The 23746-nt window shown below is 37.0% G+C and overlaps 2 protein-coding genes and 2 long non-coding RNA genes across 4 annotated transcripts in view; 1 reads left to right on the forward strand and 3 right to left on the reverse strand.

Moving 5' to 3' along the window:
* The window catches only part of LOC134225264 (uncharacterized), a 303832-nt gene extending 289995 nt beyond the window's left edge, over positions 1 to 13837 (reverse strand). The window contains exon 1 of the mRNA XM_062705193.1: positions 13383 to 13837. Coding sequence (XP_062561177.1) covers positions 13383 to 13467 — 85 coding nt within the window. The 5' untranslated portion in view covers positions 13468 to 13837. The remainder of the gene's footprint in view (positions 1 to 13382) is intronic.
* A 729-nt stretch (positions 13838 to 14566) lies between these two features.
* LOC134225675 (uncharacterized) lies at positions 14567 to 15317 on the forward strand. Its single transcript, XM_062705944.1, has 3 exons — positions 14567 to 14812; positions 14869 to 14913; positions 14979 to 15317. Exons 1-3 carry the CDS (start codon positions 14770 to 14772, stop codon positions 15254 to 15256), a joined length of 366 nt encoding a protein of 121 aa, XP_062561928.1. The 5' UTR covers positions 14567 to 14769; the 3' UTR covers positions 15257 to 15317.
* Positions 15318 to 21046: 5729 nt separating this feature from the next.
* Positions 21047 to 22104, reverse strand: LOC134224779 (uncharacterized). The gene is made up of 3 exons (XR_009983061.1): positions 21680 to 22104; positions 21502 to 21598; positions 21047 to 21440 (listed from the first exon to the last, which is right to left on the reverse strand). It is a non-coding gene; the product is annotated as an uncharacterized LOC134224779 (long non-coding RNA).
* Positions 22105 to 22523: 419 nt separating this feature from the next.
* LOC134223209 (uncharacterized) lies at positions 22524 to 22950 on the reverse strand. The gene is made up of 2 exons (XR_009982481.1): positions 22769 to 22950; positions 22524 to 22699 (listed from the first exon to the last, which is right to left on the reverse strand). It is a non-coding gene; the product is annotated as an uncharacterized LOC134223209 (long non-coding RNA).
* Between the last annotated feature and the right edge of the window lie 796 nt (positions 22951 to 23746).

Consider the following 23746-nt stretch of genomic DNA (forward strand, 5'->3'; position numbering starts at 1 on the left):
TCTCCTGTCCGTGTACGTAATCCGAGAAAATTTCAAGATCCGCTAATTGGGTAGGATTCCAGAGCCGAATAAAATTTCTAAATTAATTTGCAAATAATGGAAATATTGAACGAATATAATTTTAAATTTTTTTTTTAAATTTTTTGAGGCATTCAATTTTACATGCAAACGAAATGTCAAATCAACGACCTCCCAAGATTTAACACGATATGTCAATTAGTTTCCATCCTCGAAGTACATGTGTTGTAAAACAAGTAGGTATTAGTCTGTGTCCTGATCATACACCAATGTCACACAGCGGGATATCATCCGTCGAGGATACTTCAGTTCAGATGTTCTGGTTATACGATAGAGTGCCCATATGTATGTACATCCGTGATGGAATCTAGGTACCAGAAATGCATAAATAATGGGTAGCGGAGAAAGGCCTAAAATGCACTACATATTCGAGCAAAAACATTTTTTACTCCGTCTTTACTAATCTTGTATCAAGTTATATACAACGAAAAGATTAGGAAGAATCCTTTGACTATCAGAATCCTTCGATATTTTATAAATGACATGGGCACCGTTTATTCCTCATGCAAAGTGGCGTACGATGTTTTAACAACATCCTGCACCATGTTTCTAACAAATTTTGTTATAAAAAAATAGTATAACATAATAACATAGGTTGATATAAATTTGATATGACTTTCTAGTCGGGGTACTACTTCGGAAACGATTATGGATGCATTTTGCTCTAACCTCCCTAAGCTGCCTAGTGAGATACATTTCTTGTGTGAATAGTTTCATCATTTCTCCACGGTTCACCCATCATCGAAGGGTTGGGACAAGAACATTCTGATGCCAAAAGGTCGTGTTCCTGAGACGGCATCATTTTTAACACCGCGCATTTGAATCCCACACACCACACCCGCTCTTCGATACAAAGAATGCAGATGCACTTCTCCAGCATGCCTGATATGAACCTACACCATGCGTGTCGTCGTCATGATGCAGGCAAGCAGCCACTGCACTGGTTGGGTTACGGTTCGGGAAAATTTATTGCTCATTTCCCATTTTCGAATGCATAAATTTGTAGCAATGTGGGTTCATTTTTTCTTCTCATTCGATTTATTTTCTCTAATAAGTGTATGCACCGAAATAAAGTAGAAATCTTACAAGATATATACCTATATACATATGCATCTATTGAGTGAAGACTATCATTAAAGAATTAATAAGCAATATATGATAGCAATTAAAAATATTCATTATGCGCCGAATGTAATTCCTTTAATTAGAAAACAATATAAGATTTTGTTTATGGTTTATAAAAAATACTTGATGGTTTGTTATCTGCATAATATGAACAAAAATCTAGTTATTATGAGGCATTCATTTTGTTGCCTGCTTTCCGAGATCGAATCCGACCTCGAACCTATTATAACGAATGATGGGCAAACGTTTCGGGTCACCCATAGAATGACACAAATATTACAAATGTACCGGGAGCATGACAAATGGTCCGAATAAAAGTGTCAAAATAAACTATAAATTATGTGCGATGTCTTTAGGCATACTTCATCCATATTCGGCTGCCGAGCTGGTTTTTTCGTCGTAGAATTGTCACAATGTGCGCTTATGATGATTTTCAAAATAATGATGATCATTTCCTGTTTTCCGCTTTTTTACTAGATGTAATCAGTATGTATAAAGGCAACTGGTATACTTACCCACTTTTTGTTTCGGATATTTCTCAATATGCATAAATTTATATGGTTTTAGAAGGACCTGAGATACAATTGATTTAGTCATTCAAAAACATCATTGGAAGTAATTATTTTTTCTTGGAAGTAATCAAAGCATCGGTTTTTCCCAGAGATAGAAAATATAAAGAATACTATGTCTAAAACTCGATTTGTGCTATTGGCCTTTTCCGTCAAAAAATGTATCTCGTTTTGGGGTTTCAGTCGATTCTTTGGCTTATTTAAGGTTAACTTTCCCGAAGAACCCATATTTTTGAAGCCTCTCGAATCGAAAATCGAAAACAAAATTCAAAAATTAGCAAGGCAGCATTTTTTCGAATTTTTGTTTAAAATTTTAAAAATACTTAGAGGCGTCGAAAAAAATGGGTTCTTCTGGAAAGTTGACCGTAAATAAAATCAAGAACCGATTGCGTGAATAAAAATTGTTGACGGGAAAGTTCAATTGCACAACATGTGAAATATTTAGTTCGGAAAATGTATTGGAGGGTAACCACCTCCTTCGGTGGGGTTTGATCCAACGAAACCAGTACGCTACTTATATACCTACACCTCTCAACTTCATTGAAAACCTAATCTTCATTCTCTTTGGAACACTCCTTAATTCCTAATTCTTTTGAATCTTCAGTGGAAACTTATCTGGAGTTTCACCGAAAATTCTTCAGAATTTCCGATGAATATTTTTTCAAATTTCCAAGAGATTTTTTTTTTTTTGAATTGGCAAAGATTTTTTGTTATTTTCAAGAAAAACGGTTTTTCAATTTTTCAAAGCGAACTCTTCTGACCATTATGAATCTCTTCAAGAAATTTCTCGAAATTTTCAATGGAAACCATACTTACTTTCCAAGAAAAATTTTCAAGGGAATTTTCAATATCCAAAGAAATTTCTAACTCCCAAGGAAAATCTTCAATCTTCCAAGTGAAATTCTACTGAAAACTTCAAGGGAAATTCTTTTGAGTCTGATCTGTAGAAGAAATTCCTTTGAATTTAAAATGGATTTTTTTATTTCCAAGGAATATTCTTCTGAATTTTCAAAAGAATTTCTTGTGCACTTTCAAAAATTAAGCTCATGAATTTCCTCGCAAAATGGTTATGCATGTATCCAAAAATTGCTTCTCCGAAATTTCTATCTCATTCGAACAAATACTGATAAGATTTCAAATTTTTATGGGAAATCCGACTCATTTTCTTAAATTCCTCAAAAAATGTATGAAACACTCCCACATATTCATTTAAGTTTTTCGAGGAAATAGTTTAAATAGAATTCTTCTATTTATTTTTATTTATTTTTTAAAGTTCTACTTTTTTAAGTTCTAGATATTTATTTACTTTTCCAAGAGTTACTGGTTTGAATTAACATGAGACAAATTTGGATTCCCACGAGAATTGCTAATGATTTTTAACGAAAAATTCTTTCAAATTTTGACCACAAGCTCTAAAATAATTCCGTATTTCAGAAATTTTGGAAAATTGCTTGACTGCTAGACAAAGAGCATTTATTTATTGTTTAAGGAAATTATTAGACTTAAAATTGTCCAATCTAATAATTATTTAAAATTAAATCTTTAAAATTTAAATTTATTTCAGCTATCGATCTCTACATGTAAACTTTTGAATCACATATATCATATATACGGTTCTCAACATGAGATACATGTACCCCTATAGGTACCTTCACTGGCTCCGGATGTATTACAATTCAAATGAAAACTTATTGATAAACTTCTGATAAATGTGTAATTATTTAATCCTAAGCTATGTCCCTGTCCATGGATAAGGGGCTTGACGTTGATATTTCAAGTGTCTTAAAAAGATTTTTATTTTATTTTTATTTTTGTTGTTTAATAGAGTGCTTTTTTCAAACAAAGGTTAAGTTCAACACTAAATTTAAAAAATTAAGATATTTTTCCATTTTTTATTACTCCTTCACAAGAATATCGTTATTTTAATGGTAATGGTTTGAAAATAAGCTCCGTAGAGAAACTTTTATCACATCTTACTTAAATAAGGTCAACAGTTATACCAAACACTTGAGGTACCATGCCTCCAAGTTAACTAATGGTTAGTGTCGCACGATCTAACAACAACTGCCTATTGGTAAATTTGGAGGTGCCGGCAGGGCTCAGTAGGGTCTAACTAACATAACTCTAATACTAACAAGACCCTGAAACAAACGCTTATCCAAATAGCATACATCTATTTATACTTGTAGTAGTAGCTAACAATAATTCATTTTGTGCCCGTATAGCTGAAGTAGAATTTTAGTAGTGAAAAGTAGAATTTGTAAATTTACTAATTTGGCATTGGAGATAGTGAATGTATCTATTATATCTTCTCGATAATCTTTTTATTTTAGTCTCTCTAGCTGCATGGATCAACGCAAAAAAAAACTGTTTCTCTCTTCCTTCTATTAGTTAGTTAGAAAAATTAGCGGATATATAGAGGACATGACTTAGTGTTTCTCGTATTAAGACAAATTCGCTGACCTTTACCTTATAATAAAATAAATGACCGATAGTAAAATAAATGACTGAAATTTAATGACATCAAATAAATAATAAAAAACGAAAATAAATACATGACCATCGGTGGACAGAAAGACAAGAGACAGAGTTCTGTTTAGAATAGTCAATTGAGACCATTGCACTCACAAGATAGAGAATAACTAGTACCACTATTATTGCTACAAGACTAATAACTTGACCACTTACGGAAATGAGGATAGACCATATGATGCGTTCATCCACTATTATATTGAATATTGTATACCCTGAATCTGAATAACTGAATTTTAGACCTCATTATTTTAATAAATAATAAAGGTTTGAATATTAGAAAAGTGAATAGAACTTGACCAAAAAAAAGCAATTACGGAACAACTGGACAGAAATTGTGTATAATGATCACTATTAGACTACTGAAACTTTAACATATGACATTACTGTGACTGATAGGATACAATTAACTCGACGACGTATTGACAAACATCCGATACTCAACCGTGTTAAAATAAGGAAGCTCTTCAATGTGTCCATTTATTACAATAGTACTTAAATTAATCTATTTTGAAACTACCCTACCAGAATGATATCATTACATCTTTATTCGAAATTGCTACTTGAAATGGCAACAGTACCACCCGTTGTCAACATAGACTACTATTAGGTATTGAATGTCGGCTCCAAGTAACTAATAATTAAATTTACATGTTAACTACTTATTCAGAAAACATCTATGTACATGTTGAGCTTCCATTATTTGTTCGGTTTATAATTGACAGACTGTAGATAGAAAGAATAATGTATCGGTATGATCACAATACAAACCCAGGCCGCAGTGACCTAGTGAGCAACATAGCTTGAGTCGTCTGCTAGTATTGTGTATCACATGGAGAGCCCAGCCGAGATACCAGTCTATTAAGACTACAACTGGTCAACTCTCGAAAAAAGAAAAAAAAAATTATTTAATCCTAAGCTATGTATTGTACATAATATCACAGATAACAGACATCCAGGCTAGAACAAATTTTACTCAAAAAGCTGTGTAAATCAAAGTACGTTAGAATACTGACTGTGGCAATACGTCGTTTGGTGGCGCTAGGTGTCTTTCATGGCGTCAAGCGTACTAGCTGTCATATTTCATCCAACAAACATTGCGCGCCAAAATGATACCGCCTCTTCCAGCTCGTGATAACTGTTGATGTTCATTTTTCAGGCACTATGGAACCAGCAAGGTAAAAATATATTTTTTTTGCAAAACACTTTTTCGTACCTTCAAACATTCTGATTCAATTGCCAAGTAGAGTTTCTGCTACTCAAGCCACTTCTTATATTGGTGAAAAATTATATGCTTATAATAGTTTTAACTACTGTCGAAGGGAAATAGTGTTCCAAAACAGTTATGCAGTTTTATTCCTATATAACCTGAATTGAAAGACTAGACGGGACATGAATAATTGAAAAATCATGAGTATATTTGCGCACCAAAATTTGAATTCTAGTTACAGCAAAATGAATTGCTGAAGTATGCCCAGCAATCTAATAAATAGTTTACTGTGATGTCAGCATCAGCTTTTTTCTCCTGATTGATTGCAATTTCTATGAGACGTTAAATATTTTCTATCAATGTCATTAGTAGCAATGGAAAAAGTAGAAAATTAATTGTGAAGTTGTTCTCAATGCAATCCAATTCTGTCTGATTTCCAGCGAAATAAACTTAAAGTGTGAGCACAAATTATGGCCTTTTCATTCTTTTAGTGCGCTTCGCTGCTGGCTGTGACGATGACTGTGGCTAATGGAAAGGGTCACAAAACAAACCATGCGCTCCATGATGGCAGAGAAATAGCTTGCGTTAGTGTGAGAAAGGAACATCACATATGGAATTAAAACCAGAGTGAGGAGGAGGATCTGTTGTTTATGTTTATGGTGGGTGGTGGCGCCCAAAGTTTTGACAGCTTCTAGATGAGAGAAACTATGCGATGCCAGCACTTCCACGAGATTGCCACTTGTGTTGCGTTTCAAAACGTCCGTTAAATTCCTTACACATGATTGAAAACGGACTTGTATGTCTGTTCTCTGTGATAATATGCATAGGGTAGTTCAATTTTCAAAAATGTTTGAAAATTCCAACTCCCATGTGTCTATCAGCTTCCATTTGATGATTTAGGAGTCCTGGCAAACTTCCAGGCAATTTGGTGGTGATTTAGGGGCGGCGCAAAAACAACTTTTGTTTATATGGAAATTTATATGGAAAAATCTTTGAATTTGTTCAAAGTATCCTACAAATGTCAGATCGTAATGAATTCAAATGTACAATCCCAACCTCCAATTGTCTTCTGAAACAAGTCGATTATGTTGCTGATGTTTGTGGATGAAAGTGTTAATATTAATGTAAATAAGTGTTTTAATTGATTTGAAAACTCGTATCCTATTCAGCGGTTTGTGGAGTATTGTGGTGATTCAATCAGTTTTTCTGATCATTAAAAAAGATGGAATTCAATGGGATTGTATCAACTCGTCTTATGACAAGTGAAAACATTCCACTAAAAAGCTCGAAATAATTTTCTTATTAATAAAGGTGTTCTTCCTAATTTTCCATATCCGTAACAACTATCGATAGGCAGCGTTTCGTAGAAGACAACTAAATTTCGAAAAAGAAACTAAACAACTTTTGAAAATATTTCAAACTTGAGGAACACTGGTGCTGATAATGTATTTTATCTTATATACTGAGCAAAGAAAATCGTTTTTCCAAAGACAGAAAATCAGAAACGCGGCGTTTTGTCAATAGTGTCGGTGGAGGTTGTTCCTTGTATTCTATTTTGATCGTATTTAAGTCAGTTGGCGAAAAGCATTGTTGTTGGAACTTTTAGGATTTTAAAGAATTATTTATCATTATCAATTGAAAGCGAATTCTGCAACTCTGTATGTTGGTATTGTCGCGTTGGAGATAGAATGCGGTTGTTATTTCATTACTCTCGCAAAACACTTTGGCTATGTAGACATAGGATATTTAAATTTGATCTGTAAACGGAACTATAGATGACAAGATCATAACCACTTTCCAGTTGACAGTGTTTAAACTAGTCTCAAATTTGCTATACTTGTAATTGAATTCAACACATGCCCCTCAAGCCTATAAGAAACAGGGTTGTGTGCATTTGTTCGCAATAAAAATCAATGGAACTTAAAAAAACGTCCAACTTGTAAATGTTTTACAAAGTAGTAACTGGATGGGATGATTTTTAAGCGAAATTATTTAGTACATTATAGTTGAGAGATGTATTCATGAACAAACATGAACGTTACAAATTGTTATATAATTGATTTGATTAAAAAGAAAAGAGGAAAATAGAGGTCTTTATGTTGATCATAATTTTTTAGGATGATATCTCAGAGACAAAGTGGTGTTGTTTTGTATTCGGTACATTTATATAATAATGCCAAAATTAATTGACTTCATGCTCAAAAAGCATTGTTCAATGTGTTTTCACTATTTTTACCAGGAGATTACTGCAGTGCACAAACTAAAAGCTGAAGGTTTGAGGAAGGTTCGAGCCACTACAGTTAGAGTAGTTATTAATTTAGCATGTGAGAAATGTGCAAATGTTTATCGTGAGATATGCGACTGATCGTCTTGATACATCTAGATCTCATTTGGGTAATTCGGAAAGGCGAAGTTATTCTTTAACCGAGATTATACCCTAAGGAATAGACATTGTAATGAATAGTTATTTAGTGATGTTAAATAGTTTCAAGGTAGCAGTGAGAAGATCATCTTATTGGAAGCAGATTAATTGAAGTTATCGAGGAGTATTAGGACTGAAGCAATACTAGGGTCCTTAAGGCATGGTCTGACTAGGCGGTGTTAGATATTGCATGTCAGAGGAAGAATAGTTAATATTTCTACTCAAGCTTGCATTCCAGTCGAGCCGGACGCTGATTGTGCTAATTTCCAATTTGCTTTGGCTGCGATGGAAGGAGAAACAGACCATATCAAATTTGGAATATTGAAATGGCGGACATCGTGCACGTGAAGGAACTCTCCAAAATGTCATATAGTATCGATTGCATACATAAATACTGCGACGGAAACAAATCAATTTAAATTTTGTAATATTTTAAGAGTTGTTTGTGCAACCAGATGCAAAAAGATGATTTTTTCAGCACGAGTTGTACGTTTATCCAACGAGGCTTGCCGAAATGGATAAATACTACGAGTGCTGAAAAAATCGAGTTTTGCAACGAGTTGCACACGCTATTTTTTGCAATGACGAAAAATAAACTTTAATTTGATAAATCTGTACCAAAATTGTGCAGTCTAATTTACTGCACATGATTATTCTTGTCAATAAATTATGTAGATGCTGAGAACAATTAGATTCCATGTTATCATACCACATTGCATAGCTCGACAAGCCATGAAGCCATAGATGTACTTGCCTTTGGAATTTTTTGATGTCATGTCTATAAAACTATTTCATTTATTACGCGGCGCAGAGAATACACTATTTAAACACATACCCAAGCTAATTCAACAAAATGTAGTCAAGTAACTACTGTTCTGATGTTGGTTTTCCATTAAAGCACCCAAATGAGTGTTATAATAAATATTATGCACCCAATTGAGTTGCATAATGTCCATTAAAGCACCCATTTGGTTGGTATGGAAAAGTAGGCCGTTTTATCACTCAAAGACGAACTATAAACCAAATATTATGATCAGGACTTGCAAAAAAAATATTTGTCATATTTTCCAGATCTTTTTATCCTTCGCTATAACTTTGTAACGCAACGAGATAAAAATCTGAAAAATTCTGACTTTTCCTAACTTTCGGAAACTAAGCTTCCCTGAAAATATCTGAGACTTCTAGGAGAGGCGCTACAAAAAAAGTGACACATTGTGCATTATGGTCCATTTGGACCCAAGATTTCATCGCACGATCACAAAAACTCTAATTTCAACCGATTTTTGATCTGAAGGCACCAAAAGAAAGCTGTAGGTTCCTAGATCAAGCCCATGGGGTGATTCATCCAAATTGACCTATCTAGTCCCCGGGGAACTGTACTTTTTTTTTATTCATTTCTTTATTTGGCACTCTGTGTTTCTTAACCGCTACTGTGCCGTCATCTACTGTGGTATTCTGTTGTACAGAATCCACACAGAATCTATTTTTAGACATTCGTTGTTGTTATCATTGCCGGGTCCATCTCATCGTGAGTCCATTGTGTCCTTTTGTCCGTATCGTGTATCCAATTGCTCGTTGCATTCTTCGGTTGCCGCTTATCCGGTTATGTTGGAGGTATGCCTCCAATGAGCTGGACTTTACTAAGGTGGCGCAGGCCAGCGCAGCGTGCCACTAGTTATCTCTTTCTCTCTCTCCCGTTGTTCTTATGCAACGAAAATAATGACGTCACTATTTGCGTTGCATAAGATCAGCGGGAGAGTAAAAGAAAGAAATAGTGGCACGCAGCGCTGATCTGCGCCACCTTAGTAAAGTCCAGCCCCTTGGTATGCCTCCGAGAAGAACAATTTGTCAGTCGTCATCGGGCAGCCGTGTCGGTAAGACGCGCACCCCAAAACGCCACCGTTTGGGCTGCACCTCAGGCGACTGACAAGGGCTTGGTGGAGGGACTGGGAATCGAGCCCATGACCGTCCGCTTATAAGGCGAACGAGTAGCCAACTACGCTACGGGACCCCCCGAACCTGTACTAAAGAGGTACTGTTTGAGCTTCGCAATTTGGCAACTAATTTTTGAGTTTCGTGTTATCAAACATACAATTGCTTGCGAATTTATCTATCGAGCGGTCATCGGAAAGCCCTCTGGAAGATCCGGAATTTCCGTAAAAGTGGCCAATTCTAAAAGTTAATCCCAGAGCTTCGCATTTTTTTTTCGTAACCATTCATTCTGGCAAATTGTGGGTGCAATCAATAGTAAATGTCTTCTGTGACCTCCAAATGCCCCAGAAATGGTTCTCCGGAAGATCCGGAACATCCGTAAAATGGTCTATTCCAAAAGTTCATCCCAAAGCTTCACGATTTTTTCCTAACCATTCATTCTGACGAATTGTGGAAAATGTGAAAATGTGAAAATGTCCCAAAAACGGTCCTCCGTAAGATCCGGAACATCCGTGAAAGTTGCCATATTTAAACTTCATCACAGAGCTTTGTGAATGTTTCGTAATAATCTATTCTGGCGAATTATTGATGCAATCAATAGTGAAAATCTTCTGCCCTCCAAATGCCATAAAAACGGGTTTCCGAAAGATCCGGAACATCCGTAAAATGGCCAAATTCAAAAGTTCATCCCAGAGCATCGCGATTTTTTCGTAAGCATCCATTCTGACAAATTGTAGATGCAATAAATAGTGAAAATTTTCTGTGATCTACAAAGATTGCAGAAACAATCCTACGGAAGATCTGGAACATCCGTAAAAGTGAACAATTCCAAAAGTTCAGCACAGCGGTTTTTTTTTGTAACCTTCCATTCTGGAAAATTAATAGGAAAAGTCTTCTGTGACCTCCAAGTTCTCAAGAGACGGTCTTCCAGGAGATCCGGTGCATCCGTAAAAGTGGTCAATTCCAAAAGTTTATCTCTGTCGAATTGTGTCTGCAAGTAATAATGAAAGTCTAAGCCCCCTAATGCACCCGTAATGGTACTCCTGAAGATCCGGAACAACCGTAAAAGTGGCCAATTGCAAAGAGAATTCACAGAGGAACTTCCGGATGATTTCCCGGAAGAACTTTCGGATAAATTTCCAGAGGAACTTCTAGATGAATTCCCGGAGAAACTTCCTTGAGAATTGCTTGAGGAATTCCCGGAGGAACTTCCAGAAGAACTTTAGGAGGAGTTCCCGGAGCAACTCCCCGAGGAATTACTTGATGAACCTCTGTAGGAATTTGCGGAGGAAATCTCAGAATTCTCAGAACCGCTACTAATTCTCTTATACCGCTACAATAGATCTAATAATTGGCACACCCGAACAGGAAAAAAAAATCTCAGAAGAACTTCTAATGCCTTTAGGAACTTTCCGAGGGATTACTTGATGAACTTCCGAAGGCATTACCGGAGTTCTTGAAGAATTTCCTGAGGAGTATCTGGAGAAGCTTCGGAGGAATTCAAGGAAAAACGCGGTCTCTGGCTAATGATGATCTATTACTCTAACTTTTGGAGCTGACCACTTTTACGGATGTTCCGGATTTTACGAAGGACTGTTTATTATTGATAAGAAAATTATTTTGAGCTATCAGTGGAATGTCTTTACTTGTCATCAGACGAATTTGTATAATTCCATTTAATTCCACCACTTGATTGTAGCTTTGACAGATATGTATTTCGACCTCAACAATAAGGCCGTATTCAGTGTCTCGTACTTGACTCGACTTTTATTATTGTCATTGCGTATCACGGAGGCTTTCCACTATTGATTACATACATATTTCACCCATATGAATGAAAGCGAAAATTAGCAAAGCTGTGAAACTTTTGAAATTGACCATTTTCGCTAATATTCCTAATCTCCCGGAGGACGGTTTGTGGACATTCAGACGTTACGGAAAATTCCCACTATTCATTGCACAATTACTTCCCCGCTATGAATGGTTTCGAAATAAAACTTGGAGCCCTGGGATAAACTTCTGGAATTAATCATTTCAGCGGATGTCCCAGATTTTCCGGAGAGCCGTTTTGTAATCATTGGCGATGAAAGAGGACTTTTGCTGTCGATTACAGACGTAACATGCCAAAACATTCATTTGCGGGTCGCAGGAGACTTGCACACTTGATTGCACAGACAATTCGCCGGTATGATTGGTTATGAAAAAATTGCGAAGCTCTGGGATGTATTTTTGAAATTGGGCACTTGGACTTTTACTACTAATTGCATCCATTATTCGTTAGGAAGAGGCATCAGGGACTATGTCCAAGGGCTTGACGACCCCTCCCCATGGCAACTGCGAGTTAGAGGGCCTGTCTAGGATGTGGTGGGGTTTGATAGTGGGCTCTGTTAAACCAAGGAGCTAGACTTTACTAAGGTGGCGCAGATCAGCGTTGCGTTCCACTAGTTGTCTCTTTTACTCTCCCGCTGATTTTATGCAGCGCAAATAGTGACGTCACTATTTGCATTGCATAAGATCAGCGGCAGAATAAAAGAGACAACTACACCCAGCCAGGGGATGGCAGATTTTGATACACTTCTGCATAAGAACCTTACAGAACTGTATAATAATTGGGCATATACAATTCTGTAAGCTTTTTATACAAATATTGTATTAAAATAATCCAGATTTGTATTATTTTAATACAATATTTGTATAAAAAGCTTACAGAATTGTATATGCCCAGATTTTATACAATAATTGTCAGATTTGGTTTTTGGGTGTAGTGGCACGCAACGCTGATCTGCGCCACATTAGTAAAGTCTAGCTCATTGCTGTTAAACCTCTACGAAAAGCTGCATGTGTCTATAAGCAGGCCCTATCAAACCCAGTTAACACATGAACGTGTATGTTGTCGTGTAGGATGCTGAAGTGGAGGCGATAGAGGTTCTTCTCCATACAACATGTATGTATATCGGCTCCAATTTAGCATCTTGCATTGCACTATGTACGATTTTATGCCAAAGCGCACAAGCCCAGCTCAATTGCCAGCCGGTACATCAGGATTAATACCAGTGAGATCCTGATTACGGTATACTGGTCATGGCAAGCGACACACACACGCGCGGAAATAATGTAAAATAAACGTTAATTTACCAAATATGTCTGGCTTGAAACTCGCTAACTCATGGGGATTGGATCTTAGGGTCGTTGGACACATTTCGTACACCATATACAAGTGGCTAATGTTCTTTTCGAGCAGGAGTCAATTTATAATGAACCTCTACCCACGGAGGTCACTTGTACGGAGGGCAGGCAAACAGAACACTATGCAAAGGGGGGGGGGGGTAAACTAAATTAACTTATGATCCACGAAAGTCGAGGCTTGATGGTCCCTTTATAAACCCGGAGAACGAGGCAAAGCAACTATGGTGAAAGACCTATTACTCTGGGGTGCTCTTTCTAATAAACAGCTACCTGAAGAGTTTACATTTTACATATTTATTGAGTGACGTCACATATTAGGGGTACTTGCTTGGTTTGTTTCGTTGGGATCCGGATCCTGGTGGTGGTAGCTGACAGTTTGGTGGCTTCGAGGAAATCGTGATGGCGGATAGCATCGAGGAAATCGCTGATCGTCATAGACGGCACGCGGCGATGACGACTTGTCTTGGCCGATCAGGGATCGAGGCCCGATTGGAACAGCCGATCGACTGCGGCGATGGTTGAAAGACGGAAACGTCGAGCGATCCTAGTTTGGCTATGTGGATTTCGGCGGGCATTGGAAGATGGCGGCCTGATGCAAGCGGACGATGAACAGGGCCGATCCACGTGACCACGTGAGAATGCGACCACGGCTGTGCCCACAGAACTGAACGGCGGCTGTAGCGTCGGAATATACTTTGCCCGTGAATCGCACTATCTTCCGGAAATCACCTCCTCTGCACTTTTTCTTGGATTTTTAACACTCTTTTAAGGCCTTCTTTTGTTTCGTCCGTTATTGCGTATCATATTAACTAACAAATATCAGACGCATGTTTGCAGCTTTTTGTTGCACTAGCTGATCCTCACAAATTAAAATCTACACACGCGCGCACTACAATTACTTTGGAGGATCACAGTCAGAAAAGAGGAGTTCCTTTGAAATCGGCCTTCTTTTATAATGCCATTTCGCATAAAATTGGCCATTTGCATTTATGTTAATGCTTTTCTGTTTGCGCACACTGTTGTATTGTGGCACCATCTGTGGGCGAGCATGACGATAACATAAGGTTGTGCTCGTTCTTAGAAAAAACTCAAACTGCTCGAATCCGACACAATACACTTTCATGTTGACATTTGTTCACAATGAGAGTGAGATGAATTATTGTTTCTTTTTATTGGTCATATTCAGAGGGGAGTATGGGTAAAAAGGACTTGTGGTGGAGCCAGCAAGTATATATTGGAACCGAACGGTTACATTACCCCATCGTTCCTCTTTCGAAATGAAAGCATTTCATTTGGAAACGATCTTATTAATGATTATTTCTTCAACTTCAACCAATATCCTTGACTGATACGGCGAATCGAAGCAATAAAAATGTCCGAAGTGAGATAACTTTTGACCTTCTTCACGAACGCGAGAAGAAAAAAATCTCATTATGTGTGATAACTCGTTACCAACACTAGTGGGCTGAGTATTGTTGTCATTGTTAATGGTATTGTTTATGTTTACTTTTCGACGCGAGTACGACGGTTCGCGATACCGGTTTCTTGAACATCGTCTCAAGCGTATTTCTTCCTACGAAAGTATCGCGATTATCGGGAGTGAAAGAAAAAATCGTGTCCGTGAATAAAAAACTCTCGGGTGTACACGAGATGAACCGTGATTCGCGAATCATTGATCGGTCGACGCTTCATTTGCCTGTTACGGAATCGGTTCGATGGAGAGATTTTTCTTCCGGAGACAATTATATGGTTTCCCCGGTAAGAGATGTGTTTGTAAACTGATAGTTCGAATCTAACTTTTCGTTAAATTCTAGATGCCAATGCATCCATTGAGCGGTCCGGACCTGTAATTGTGAATGGTAAGTATTCAGTCAATCATTTTGACTTGAATTGAGAAATTTCTAATGATGAATCATGATTCTAGGGTGGACATTCATTCGTCCGTGGATGTACTGCGACGGGGTGAATTGGATCGCCAGCTCATTGCTACTGCTGGTCCCGATTGAGTCACAATCCTGGAGCAGCCGAACCAATCATTCTGATTGTTATTGTTCGTATCTCCTCCAATTGATTAACGGTATTTCCGTTGGGATACCCTCGAGTTCCTTCGATAGACCTGAGCAGAAAGATGCTGTTAATATTCTCAGGTCATCCTTGGAAACTCGAGCAGAAAATCTTTATTTTATCTGTACTTTACGGTAGTACTCTGAAGCACCGAATAAATTACGATTTTGGGGTTTGGTATAAGGGTTGTCTAGGAAGAAAATTCCCCGTTACACTTCCAGGTTCCCTGTGTTGTCAATTGTTCGCGAAGCGTGTCATCGTGTGCGCGGTTTGACTATTGTATCGGTTTTTTGTGTGTGACCAGAACATGGCCAATATCAATTACTGTGGTAAGTATGGAATGTCGTGGTAAGTATGAACGAATTTCGGTAATAGTTCCGAAATGTGGATTGACCTTTGTGAGGGCAGTCCACTTGAGCCGAATCGCGATTTGTTTTGCATTACCGACCGAATGATTTTAATATTTGTCGTTTGATATGAGCATTCCGTGGAGATCGGAAGTGCAAGAACACGGATTGTTCTTCAAGCTATTCGCGGTAACCGATATTATGAACGCTTTTTCCGACGTGTTGCCCGCCAGTCGTGTGTACTTTTGCATACATTTTTGAAACTACTTCGCGGCATTTTGGTTTCTATCGCAATCACTTCGAGGTTTTCATCATACATTTTAAATTTGTTATTCTAGTGTTGCGCCTTCTAATAAAAAAATATTGCAATTTGAAAAATCCTAATAATTTCGCGCGCATTTATCCGTTGTATTACTGACAGTCGAAGCTTTCATCAAAACTTAGTTGGACTAATTAAAACGATTCTATACTGTACTTCGTTAGAAGAACGAAGATCTTTACAAAACAGGACACTGTTTTTTACCTCCCCTTCCGGAAAGATTGGAAGCCTATGGGGTTGGAATGTATTTTTGCTGGGCGCCAATTGAAACTCGCTAACTCATGGGGATTGGATCTTAGGGTCGTTGGACACATTTCGTACACCATATACAAGTGGCAAATGTTCTTTTCGAGCAGGAGTCAATTTATAATGAACCTCTACCCACGGAGGTCACTTGTACGGAGGGCAGGCAAACAGAACACTATGCAAAGGGGGGGGGGGGTAAACTAAATTAACTTATGATCCACGAAAGTCGAGGCTTGATGGTCCCTTTATAAACCCGGAAAACGAGGCAAAGCAACTATGGTGAAAGACCTATTACTCTGGGGTGCTCTTTCTAATAAACAGCTACCTGAAGAGTTTACATTTTACATATTTATTGAGTGACGTCACATATTAGGGGTACTTGCTTGGTTTGTTTCGTTGGGATCCGGATCCTGGTGGTGGTAGCTGACAGTTTGGTGGCTTCGAGGAAATCGTGATGGCGGATAGCATCGAGGAAATCGCTGATCGTCATAGACGGCACGCGGCGATGACGACTTGTCTTGGCCGATCAGGGATCGAGGCCCGATTGGAACAGCCGATCGACTGCGGCGATGGTTGAAAGACGGAAACGTCGAGCGATCCTAGTTTGGCTATGTGGATTTCGGCGGGCATTGGAAGATGGCGGCCTGATGCAAGCGGACGATGAACAGGGCCGATCCACGTGACCACGTGAGAATGCGACCACGGCTGTGCCCACAGAACTGAACGGCGGCTGTAGCGTCGGAATATACTTTGCCCGTGAATCGCACTATCTTCCGGAAATCACCTCCTCTGCACTTTTTCTTGGATTTTTAACACTCTTTTAAGGCCTTCTTTTGTTTCGTCCGTTATTGCGTATCATATTACATACTAACACTTAACAATTATATTTTTAATGGACTAACAAAACTAACAAATATCAGACGCATTTTTGCAGCTTTTTGTTGCACTAGCTGATCCTCACAAATTAAAATCTACACACGCGCGCACTACAATTACTTTGGAGGATCACAGTCAGAAAAGAGGAGTTCCTTTGAAATCGGCCTTCTTTTATAATGCCATTTCGCATAAAATTGGCCATTTGCATTTATGTTAATGCTTTTCTGTTTGCGCACACTGTTGTATTGTGGCACCATCTGTGGGCGAGCATGACGATAACATAAGGTTGTGCTCGTTCTTAGAAAAAACTCAAACTGCTCGAATCCGACACAATACACTTTCATGTTGACATTTGTTCACAATGAGAGTGAGATGAATTATTGTTTCTTTTTATTGGTCATATTCAGAGGGGAGTATGGGTAAAAAGGACTTGTGGTGGAGCCAGCAAGTATATATTGGAACCGAACGGTTACAGGCTGAACATTCTTATTTAACCTTAAATAGAGATAAAATAATCTGCTTTCCGATTACTATCAATGTGCTTGAACAAGCGTGAATATTACTTTATTTTCAATTTTATTTCCGTTTCTTTTTTACTTTCCTTACGTTAAAGAAATTATGACGCGGGCGCCTAATCCAAATGAACACTCGCTCACTTTGAGCGATTGATTGTTTATTCTCACAAAGGATGAACATTGAACAAATTAAGGAAAAGCTAGTACTGTTGTGTAGAAGTTGCATATAGGTCACATCACTTTCCATGGTGAATCCCGATCTATGTTACTGATTACCCCACCCAACTGACACAACTTCCTTCCCGTGGTAGTTGTGGAGATGCAAAGGTAATATCGGTCTCTAGTAGCCACAATAATCACACACTAATTTTCTCTCCCTTTCCCAACTGACTGTAAGGATTTGTCCGGCGCCGTTATTGATCAACATTTGCAAGCTGCTCAAGAATAGATGGTAAATCCTAGGGATCCTATAATGAGAGATATGCAAATACTTTTCCAGACGATTTAGCAACGCTGTTACTTTTGTTAGCAAACGCTTCCAGCACTTGCCGCAGCGCAAAGTGTTGAAGCTTGTATACACACTTAAATCCCAAAATGCAGCTCGGTAATAATTTTTACTGATTTAAATCAGTAAAAATAAATTTGAAGCGAGAGATCAGTAAATATAAAAGAATTCACTGATATCTGTTACAATATTTGCCGATGTCTCAGTACAATAAAATATAATGCCGAGATTCGGTACTTTTATTTACCGATCAGCTCTGTATTATGTAAATCTGCCATATTTGTCAAACTGTTTACCGATCACTCAGTAAAAATATACGAATTACCGAGTAAACCGTAAAATAAATACCGAGTTCTCAGTTTTCGGCTAACATACGTGACGCTTGGTGATACGCCATATTTGTTGGTTGAATCGTTTATTTAAGACAAGTCTTTCGTCGTTTTTTTTTCAAGGTTCAACAAACATGTTTCTGACTTCATTTCGTTCGTCGGTTTTAGAATTATCATTAGCCTGCATGTAAGTATAATAAGATTACTATCTATAAAAGTTTTATTTGCTATATGTAACAAGTTTTCAAATTTTCAGGGAAATGCATAACAATTATCAGCGCTGTCCCCGAGGTTGTGGCATAGCGCTAGCCCTTCTTGTGAACCGGAAACAGCGAAAACATGAGTGAAACAAGTTTGCGGCAATTATTATTATTCAAACATGAAGTGTAATGAAATTATACGAAATAAACGACATAAATTTTGATAATAGTATTTATTAATTGTATTTTTATTTCATTATTAGTGAGAAAAGCAATAAAAATAACATTCTGTCCGGTAATGTGTAGTACTGAGGTTTGCTTTATATTTACAGATCCATCCGCATTTCCATACCGAGTAATCGGTAATTTTACAGATCTGCTCGGTAGTTTTGACAATTCTCCATCGTGAATGCTGAACCGAGAACTCGGTAACTGAAATCGATTACCGAGGTGACTACCAAGAGCTCAGCTGTTGAGAAATCGGTAATTCGTTTACCGGGCCCGGTGAACAAATTTAATTGTATATGACTTTTTATTTGATAACAATTTGGATTTTGTTTGTCTGTCCACTAACAGTGTTTAAATAGGCTTTATCACTAAAATAAAAGTGCAATACAAACAGGCGAAACACAATACAAAAACTATATTACTTCTATTCGTGAAAGTAAAACAAAATATTTATTCGATGAAACTTTTCTTAAAATCTATCTCAATACCTCTCAACCTCGTCTCAATCTACAACAATAACAATGTTCAGTTGGCTCACGTTTTGACAGTTGTTCTCAATGCTCGATTGGCTTACAATGGCCGCTTTCGCATATCTCTCATTATAGGATCCCTAGTAAATCCCAACCAATATTCACTTGGATCGTACTGCAATTTCCACCAGTTCCGATCAATCACGGAGTAGCAACCATTGATATGTACAGTCAGTCTAAGCTAAGCTAAGCTAAACTATAATAGAAATCTCGCTTAACTTTTCAAAAGGACCTAAGTAACATTTTTTTCATGAAATAATTTGAGTACTGCAATCGAAAGCTTTCATGTTTTTCTGTTGATTGCGCTATTCAAATTAATTCATGAAAAAAATGTTACTTAGGTCCTTTTGAAAAGTTAAGCGAGAAATTAAATGCTTTCAAAGTGTCAAATTTCATATAATATTTAACTATCCGATTCTTCAGATTTTGTAGTGTCGTGTTTTTAACAGTTACGTACATAACAGAAGACTCTAACATTTGTTGACATCAGAACAATTTAATTTGGTTGGAGAACTACCAAAATATGTAATGATAGAAATATAGCTTTAATTGTACGGTTGTTATATGTTGAATTTTATTTGATTGATTTTTGAAAAGATTTTTCTGTTCGAGAAAAAAACCACGTGGTCATAGGGGAGGGGTGGTTCAGCAAAAGAGGTGGGTAGGTCAAAAATCCGAAGAAAAAATGACTACGTGGTTTCTGGATGGCTCCTTTGGCCCTTTCAAAACTTGCGGGAGACTTGATCCTTTTACGATCTGAACATCTGTGTTCGTGGTTTCTTTCCTTGTCATCCTCCGGAGTCCTGATTCCTGAATTATTATCAATCTTCAGCTTTGGAGGAAATGGAGCGCTTTGCGGAATGACCGATCCTGTTGCATTTGTTACATTTCAGAAATCGTGCAAGACATTTCTCGCTTAACTTTTCAAAAGGACCTAAGTAACATTTTTTTCATGAATTAATTTGAATAGCGCAATCAACAGAAAAACATGAAAGCTTTCGATTGCAGTACTCAAATTATTTCATGAAAAAAATGTTACTTAGGTCCTTTTGAAAAGTTAAGCGAGATTTGGGGTCATTTGAGCTATCTCCAACGAACGCCATTGTTCCATGGTTTCATCGTCCATTGGCTTCAACGTCCACAAAGAATTCTTTTCGAAAACATCTATATCATTGTGTAACATCCGTTATATAACATTAGGGCATCTTTAGTAGAGTTATAAATCGTATGGGAGTTAGGAAATGAAATTGTAACTGTAAAAATGCCATCTTCAACAGGCGTTATAGTTTTAAAAATTCGAACAGTTTCGTCGGGAAATTTATAACTGGAATACTGCTCAGTTGTATTTTTGCACGAATTTGCAACAGAATTTACTCGAGTTTTATTTCGTTCAAAACAATAGAAGATGACGTCATCAGCTACTAAAAATACTGTTTCATCGACATCATAACAGTTTGACATTTGAATTGGCCTCGGAAGATTATTTTTTCGTTTTCCAGTATAAAACATGTGCAGCTTATAACTGCTACTGAAGATGCATTTCTTGTTTTATATCTTTGACAGTTATAAAATGTAAAACTCGGGAAATAAATATAACTATAACTGTAACATTACTAAAGATGCCCTTATATCACTAAATTATATGTTTTGAAAGGAAGTCAAGCGGAATTTTAGCTACACGCTAAAAATGAACTATTCAAAATTGAGTCGAATCCGACTCATTTTCATTAAAAACGGGACAACTCAAAATTTGAGTAAAAGATACTATTTTAAAAAAATGCTGATTTCGCGAAAGTTACACACTTAATTTTTTTTAACGGGCTCGGTAAATGAATTACCGATTTCTCAACAGCTGAGCTCTCGGTAGTCAGCTCAGTAAAAAGTTTAACAATATACCGAGTCCTCAGTTCTGAATTCTCGATGACGAAATGTCAAATTATTACCGAGCACTCGGTAAAAAAATACAGGGCGATTTGTAAAAAAAATACGGGCATCTGTAATACAAATTACCGAACAGAATGCAATTTCGTATCCTTTTTGGTTATCGAAAAAAAAGACAAACAAAAGTATTTTTCCATTGTAAAATATTTCTTTATTAATCCAATACCAAGTGGGAATAATCATATTCACAGAGCTTTTAAATATCATCGGCATCTCAACTGCCGACTTGCTCAGTCCTGCTTCTGAAGGAATAAATGGCCGTAGGTCAGCGGATGCTTTAGATTTCCTGCAATTTTAAGCTCTGTGTTAATTTTTCTGTTGGCTGAGAGTTTTATTTTTCTACTTACCTGAATATTAATTTCAGTGGGCAATAGAACACAGATGAATTCCTCGTAAAGGAAAAAAGCTAATGGAATGGAAATGCAAATCTGCCGGCGAAGTCATCTAAAAACGAAAATTGGTGATTACAAAATCCACTTTCATTTTAAAACTGACAAAAAAATTGATATTACTATTCAAACTTACCGGCAGTTGTTTCCATTACAAATCCAAGAATTAATTGGAAATAAAATGAGAAACGAGCGTAACACACTGCTTCGAGAAAACTTATAATTTCAGAGGACAAATATGGCGGCACATCAGGCGTCACGAAGATTTTTCGGAAACTGAGAAGTCGGTAAATAAGCTACCGTAAGCTCAGTAAAATTTATTATTTTTACCGAGTGCTCAGTATAATTATTTGACAGAATTGGAAGTTTTGATAAATACTGAGTTAATCGGTAATTTACATTACCGAGGTCCAGTATGTTATTTTATAGTGCTGAGGCATCAGTTTAAATAATTACAAAGATCGGTGAATTCTGATCTTTTTACTGAGCTTTCGGTTTTAATTTAGTTTTACAGGATAAAATCGGTAAAAAACATTACCGAGGTGAAATTTGGGATTTGAGTGTGTAAGCTTGGCCTTCCATCAATGTTTAATACGACAGATGCGAATCAAGTTTATCTATCTATCTAAGTGCATTTTACGAGAAACAGACTCCTAGTTTAAGTGCAATCATCATTTTATTGAAGTCACACTTAAATTTATTCACCGGGCCCGGTAAACGAATTACCGATTTCTCAACAGCTGAGCTCTCGGTAGTCACCTCGGTAATCGATTTCAGTTACCGAGTTCTCGGTTCAGCATTCACGATGGAGAATTGTCAAAAACTACCGAGCAGATCTGTAAAAATTACCGATTACTCGGTATGGAAATGCGGATGGATCTGTAAATATAAAGCAAACCTCAGTACTCCACATTACCGAACAGAATGTTATTTTTATTGCTTTTCTCACTAATAATGAAATAAAAAATACAATTAATAAATACTATTATCAAAATTTATGTCGTTTATTTCGTATAATTTCATTACACTTCATGTTTGAATAATAATAATTGCCGCAAACTTGTTTCACTCATGTTTTCGCTGTTTCCGGTTCACAAGAAGGGCTAGCGCTATGCCACAACCTCGGGGACAGCGCTGATAATTGTTATGCATTTCCCTGAAAATTTGAAAACTTGTTACATATAGCAAATAAAACTTTTATAGATAGTAATCTTATTATACTTACATGCAGGCTAATGATAATTCTAAAACCGACGAACGAAATGAAGTCAGAAACATTTTTGTTGAACCTTGAAAAAAACGACGAAAGACTTGTCTTGAAAAAACGATTCAACCAACAAATATGGCGTATCACCAAGCGTCACGTATGTTAGTCGAAAACTGAGAACTCGGTATTTATTTTACGGTTTACTCGGTAATTCGTATATTGTTTACTGAGTGATCGGTAAACAGTTTGACAAATATGGCAGATTTACATAATACAGAGCTGATCGGTAAATAAAAGTACCGAATCTCGGCATTATATTTTATTGTACTGAGACATCGGCAAATATTGTAACAGATATCAGTGAATTCTTTTATATTTACTGATCTCTCGCTTCAAATTTATTTTTACTGATTTAAATCAGTAAAAATTATTACCGAGCTGCAATTTGGGATTTAAGTGTGTAGTATCTTTTACTCAAATTTTGAGTTGTCCCGTTTTTAATTAAAATGAGTCGGATTCGACTCAATTTTGAGTAGTTCATTTTTAGCGTGTAGAACGCCACTGCATCCTCTGAAGTTACTCTATCGATACTTCGATTCGATTTACGTATCGAATGAACTATCAATATTTAACCCTTAAATGCGCAATGTTGTTTTAAAACAACAAACCGAAAATACGTTTAATGTTAATAATTCCAATGGTTATTTACGTTAAAAATATTTCCGACGAATTCTAAAAAAATCGCCTTGCGCCTTTAAGGGTTAATATTTTGAAATATTGAAACGTCCCTAGTTTCACGTGTATAATCTTTTTCACGAGGTTCTCCTATCCACCACAAGGTAGCGCCACACCAACGAGAAAAATGTGATATGCGTACTAGTTTTTTCTTATTTATTCTAGTATTACTAGTATTCTACTACTGCCATTCTAGTATCAGACGAATTTTACACGGAAGAAAAATACTACCCAATAGTGAGTTCAACCAACCACGGTTTT

The sequence above is a fragment of the Armigeres subalbatus genome, chromosome 3 (assembly GCF_024139115.2).
Source record: "Armigeres subalbatus isolate Guangzhou_Male chromosome 3, GZ_Asu_2, whole genome shotgun sequence".
NCBI lineage: Eukaryota > Metazoa > Arthropoda > Insecta > Diptera > Culicidae > Armigeres > Armigeres subalbatus.

Coding starts and splice junctions, on each gene's coding strand:
- LOC134225675 (XM_062705944.1), top strand. CDS start 14,770: ATGGAGAGATTTTTCTTCCGGAGACAATTATATGGTTTCCCCG. Junction 14,813..14,868: donor ACAATTATATGGTTTCCCCG/GTAAGAGATGTG, acceptor GTTAAATTCTAG/ATGCCAATGCATCCATTGAG. Junction 14,914..14,978: donor CGGACCTGTAATTGTGAATG/GTAAGTATTCAG, acceptor TCATGATTCTAG/GGTGGACATTCATTCGTCCG.